At 48.6% G+C, this 5,324-nt stretch overlaps 1 protein-coding gene across 1 annotated transcript; it reads right to left on the reverse strand.

Annotated features, from left to right (window-relative positions):
* Positions 1-582: 582 nt before the first annotated feature.
* LOC138363417 (uncharacterized) lies at positions 583-5,115 on the reverse strand. Its single transcript, XM_069322508.1, has 2 exons — positions 5,047-5,115; positions 583-1,995 (listed from the first exon to the last, which is right to left on the reverse strand). Exons 1-2 carry the CDS (start codon positions 5,113-5,115, stop codon positions 583-585), a joined length of 1,482 nt encoding a protein of 493 aa, XP_069178609.1.
* Between the last annotated feature and the right edge of the window lie 209 nt (positions 5,116-5,324).

Below are 5,324 nucleotides of genomic sequence, written 5' to 3' on the forward strand. Positions count from 1 at the left end.
CCGAGGTGCTCCCTACGGGCTATAGTGGGCACACACACACTACAGTCCACTCGTCACGGGCGGCAAGGGCACTCTTCCTCCCGGTCTACCTACGCAGAGATCTACAGAGGTCTACCTACAGCTACGCTGTAGCTACGCCGAGCAGTAAACACACGGCCTTCGCCCCGGTCAGCCTCGGAGGCGGCGGGTCCCCCGGCGTGATGTTGTAGTCACCTTTGTTGCACTCATCTGGGTCAGCAATTAATGTTAATTGCCTGACTTTATTGGAGACACTTTCACACTTGCAACCTAGGTGTTCTTAGCTTAAATTTTTAACAGTCGGTGCTTTCATTTACATGTTATTAATAATGCCACTTTATTGGCATCATTGTAGTTTCTTAATTAACTGCTAATTTGTATTGTCATTAGTACAAAACTAATAACTAAACACATTTACATTATCTTTCACGTTTGTCTCATTTTGAATTTAGTTGAATACAATTCATCCTAAGGTGTACTCTGCTACCAGTTACAATTTGAGCACAAAATTTTGAGTGCCATCATTGCTATCCTTTGAGTAACTGGCTAATTACCTTTAATGTATTATTTAACTGTACTCTTTGTACAGTATGGCAGCCGCAGCGCTGACGGAAGATGGCAGCCGCAGCTCTGACGGTAGATGGCAGCCGCAGCTCTGACGGTAGATGGCAGCCGCAGCTCTGACGGTAGATGGCAGCCGCAGCTCTGACGGTAGATGGCAGCCGCAGCGCTGACGGTAGATGGCAGCCGCAGCGCTGACGGTAGATGGCAGCCGCAGCTCTGACGGTAGATGGCAGCCGCAGCGCTGACGGTAGATGGCAGCCGCAGCTCTGACGGTAGATGGCAGCCGCAGCGCTGACGGTAGATGGCAGCCGCAGCGCTGACGGTAGATGGCAGCCGCAGCTCTGACGGTAGATGGCAGCCGCAGCTCTGATGGTAGATGGCAGCCGCAGCGCTGACGGTAGATGGCTGCCGCAGAGCTGACGGTAGATGGCTGCCACAGAGCTGACGGTAGATGGCAGCCACAACGCTGACGGTAGATGGCAGCCGCAGCGCTGACGGAAGATGGCAGCCGCAGCGCTGACGGTAGATGGCAGCCGCAGCGCTGACGGTAGATGGCAGCCACAACGCTGACGGTAGATGGCAGCCGCACGCTGACGGAAGATGGCAGCCACAACGCTGACGGTAGATGGCAGCCACAACGCTGACGGTAGATGGCAGCCGCAGCGCTGACGGTAGATGGCAGCCGCAGCGCTGACGGTAGATGGCAGCCGCAGCGCTGACGGTAGATGGCAGCCGCAGCTCTGACGGTAGATGGCAGTCGCAGCTCTGACGGTAGATGGCAGCCGCAGCGCTGACGGTAGATGGCTGCCGCAGAGCTGACGGTAGATGGCTGCCGCAGAGCTGACGGTAGATGGCAGCCACAACGCTGACGGTAGATGGCAGCCGCAGCGCTGACGGAAGATGGCAGCCGCAGCGCTGACGGTAGATGGCAGCCGCAGCTCTGACGGTAGATGGCAGCCGCAGCGCTGACGGTAGATGGCAGCCGCAGCGCTGACGGTAGATGGCAACCGCAGCTCTGACGGTAGATGGCAGCCGCAGCTCTGACGGTAGATGGCAGCCGCAGCGCTGACGGTAGATGGCTGCCGCAGAGCTGACGGTAGATGGCTGCCGCAGAGCTGACGGTAGATGGCAGCCACAACGCTGACGGTAGATGGCAGCCGCAGCGCTGACGGAAGATGGCAGCCGCAGCGCTGACGGTAGATGGCAGCCGCAGCGTTGACGGTAGATGGCAGCCACAACGCTGACGGTAGATGGCAGCCGCAGCGCTGACGGTAGATGGCAGCCACAACGCTGACGGTAGATGGCAGCCGCAGCGCTGACGGTAGATGGCAGCCGCAGCGCTGACGGTAGATGGCAGCCGCAGCGCTGACGGTAGATGGCAGCCGCAGCGCTGACGGTAGATGGCAGCTTGGACTGCGAGACTTGGCTGTGAGACTTGAACAACTGCTCTGACGGCAGTTGTTCAAGACTCTCTCTCTCTTACAGGTGTTTATTTAGCGTTGGGTGCGGCTAGTAACTGAGTGGGTGACCATGAATATAATCGAGCAAACGGCTAGCTCAACCTCGATAAGCATAACAACATCATTCACCATAACAATCTACTACACGTACGTCCATTACACAACCATTCCAACAATTCGCCATCTCATTCACAACATTATAATCGAGAACATCGACATTCAACTGCTAATTCGAAAAAAATATATTCCTAATTAGCATTTACAAATTTTAAGCTGAATTCTAATCAACAAAATATAGTTTTATTTGCAGAGGTGTTTCGTCCAATTTAGCGGATACAATACCAGTTTATCATAGCTTAACACTATATACAAAATTGATATATGTAATGGTAGTGGGGCGTCATTTTGGGGGTAGAAACTATGGTGGTAGTAGTAGTGGTCGTGGTGAAGAGGGCCGGGTGTTAGTAGTGGTGGTTGTCGTCGTTCTGTTGTCTTGTGAGTGGTAGTCTCTGGTAGTCATTAGGAAATGAAGGTGGAACTTTTGTTACGTCCTAATCTAGCAGATGCTTCCTAACCTCCACACTGATAATCACAAACTCCTCAAGTGGTGTCTGGTTTGATGTTCTCTTTCTTATCTCTGGGACTTCTCCTTGCTCTGAGGTGAAAACCTCCTAGAATTTCTTATCGAGTTCCTCGCACACTTCCTTGTCGTTTGTAGTGAATCTTTCTGTCCCTATCCTCAGTTTCATTACCTGTTCCTTCACTGATGTTTTCCTCCTGATGTGGTTATGCAGCAGTTTGGGTTGAGTCTTTGCCTTGCTCGCTATGTCATTTTCATATTGCCTCTCTACCTCTCCTCTCACGCCGACGTATTCATTCTTGGCGCTCTGGTATCTTTCTCTGCTCTCTAGTGTTCTGTTGTTTCTATAGTTTCTCCATGCCCTTTTACTTAGTTGCTTTGCTAGCTTGCAACTCTGATTAAACCAGAGGTTTCTCATCTGCATAGATTTTTTTCCTTTTGGATTGGGACGAACTTGTCTGCTGCCTCCTTACACTTCTGTGTGATGTAGTCCATCATGTATTAAACCGTCTTCCTCTGAGCTCTGTTTCTCAAGCTGTTTCAGATAGGAATTTTCTCATCTTCTCATAGTTTCCCTTCCGGAATGCCGGCCTCTTGCTTTCTGGTCTCTTCTTTGAGTACATTAACCCTACTTCGACCAGATGCTCAAACAACAGTACACTGTGATCACTCATACCCACGGGGGCTTGAAGACCGATTTCCCTTATGTCTGAATCGTTCAGAGTGAATACTAGGTCGAGTCTTGCTGGTTCATCATTGCCTCTCATTCTCGTGGGACCCTTGACATGCTGACTTAAATTGTTTCTAGTCGTCACCTCCAACAGTGTGTGTGAGTGAGTGTGTGTGTATACTCACCTATTTGTGCCTGCAGGATCGAGCATTGACTCTTGGATCCTGCCTTTCCAGCAATTGGTTGTTTACAGCAATAACTCCAGTCATTTCCCTATCATATCTAGTTTTAAAATTACGAATAGAGTTTGCTTCCACGACTTGCTCCTTAAGTGCATTCCATTTTTCCACTACTCTCAAGTTAAAAGAATACTTCTTAACATCTCTGTGACTCATCTGAGTTTCCAGCTTCCACCAATGTCCCCCTCGTTCTGTTACTGTTACGTGTGAACATTTCATCTATTTCCACTTCGTCAATTCCCCTGAGTATTTTATACGTTCTTGTCACATCCCCCGTCTCTCTTCTTTTTTCTAGTGTCGTAAGGTTCAGTTCCTTCAGGCGCTCTTCATGTCCCATCCATCGTAATTCTGCGACAAGCCTCGTCGCAAACTTCTGAACCTTTTCCAGTTTCCTTATGTATTTCTTCAGGTGGGGACTCCATGAAGGTGCGGCATACTCTAAAACTGGCCTCACGTAGGCAGTGTAAAGCACCCTAAGAGCCTCCTTACTTAGGTTTCTGAATGATGTTCTAACTTCTGCCAGTGTAGAGTACGCTGCTGTCGTTATCCAATTTATATGTGCTTCAGGAGTTAGATTAGGTGTTATGTCCACTCCCAGGTCTCTTTCTCGAATCGTCACAGGTAGGCAGTTCCCCTTCATTGTGCACTTTCCCTTTGGTCTCCTATCTCCTGATCCCATTTCCATAACTTTACATTTATTCGTGTTGAACACCAGTAACCATTTCTTTGACCATCTATGCAACCTGTCCAGGTCCTCTTGGAGGATCCTACAATCCTCATCTGTCACAACTCTTCTCATTAATTTTGCGTCATCCGTGAACATTGACATGTAGAATTCCACTCCTGTAAACATATAATTTACGTAAATTAGAAATAGAATTGGTCCTAGCACTGATCCTTGAGGATCACTGATCCACTTGTTACTGTTCTCCAGTCCGACTTCTCGCCCCTTACCATTACTCTCTGGCTCCTTACTGTTAGGTAGTTCCTTACCCATGCTAGGACATTTTCTCCCACCCCCGCCTGCCACTCGAGTTTGAACAGCAGTCTCATGTGCGGTACTGTTTCAAAAGCTTTTTGGCAGTCTAGATATATGCAGTCTGCCCAACCTTCTCTGTCCTGCATTATACTGGTTATTTTATCATATAATTCCAAAAGGTTTGTTAGGCATGATTTCCCTGTCCAGAACCCATGTTGGTGTTTGCTTACAAACCTAATACTCTGCAGGTGTGCAACAAGTCTTAGCCTAATTATTCTTTCAAGTATTTTACAGGGGATGCTTGTCACTGATACGAGTCTGTAGTTCATTGCCTCTTCCCTATCTCCTTTCTTGAAAATCGGTACGACATTCGCTTTCTTCCAGCAACTGGGCAATTCTCCCGACATAAGTGACTCATTAAAGATCATTGCCAGAGGCACGCTGAGGGCCTGCACTGCCTCTTTTAGTATTCACGGTGATACTTTGTCTGGTCCAACTGCTTTAGTTGCATCCAGTGTTGTCAACTATTTCATTACCTCTTCTGCTGTCACTTCTATATCTGATAGTCTTCCATCTAGGGTAATCCCTAGATGGAAGACTATCATCATTACCGTTATTATCTTAACTATTTCCTCAATAATCAAACCTTAGCAACATGCAACTTGCACCTTCATTTCCTAATGACTACCAGAGACTACCACTCACAAGACAACAGAAACTGCCACAACGACGACAACCACCACTACTAACACCCGGACCTCTTCACCACCACTACTAACACCCGGACCTCTTCACCACCACTACTAACACCCGG

The sequence above is a fragment of the Procambarus clarkii genome, chromosome 1 (genome assembly GCF_040958095.1).
Source record: "Procambarus clarkii isolate CNS0578487 chromosome 1, FALCON_Pclarkii_2.0, whole genome shotgun sequence".
NCBI classification, from domain to species: domain Eukaryota; kingdom Metazoa; phylum Arthropoda; class Malacostraca; order Decapoda; family Cambaridae; genus Procambarus; species Procambarus clarkii.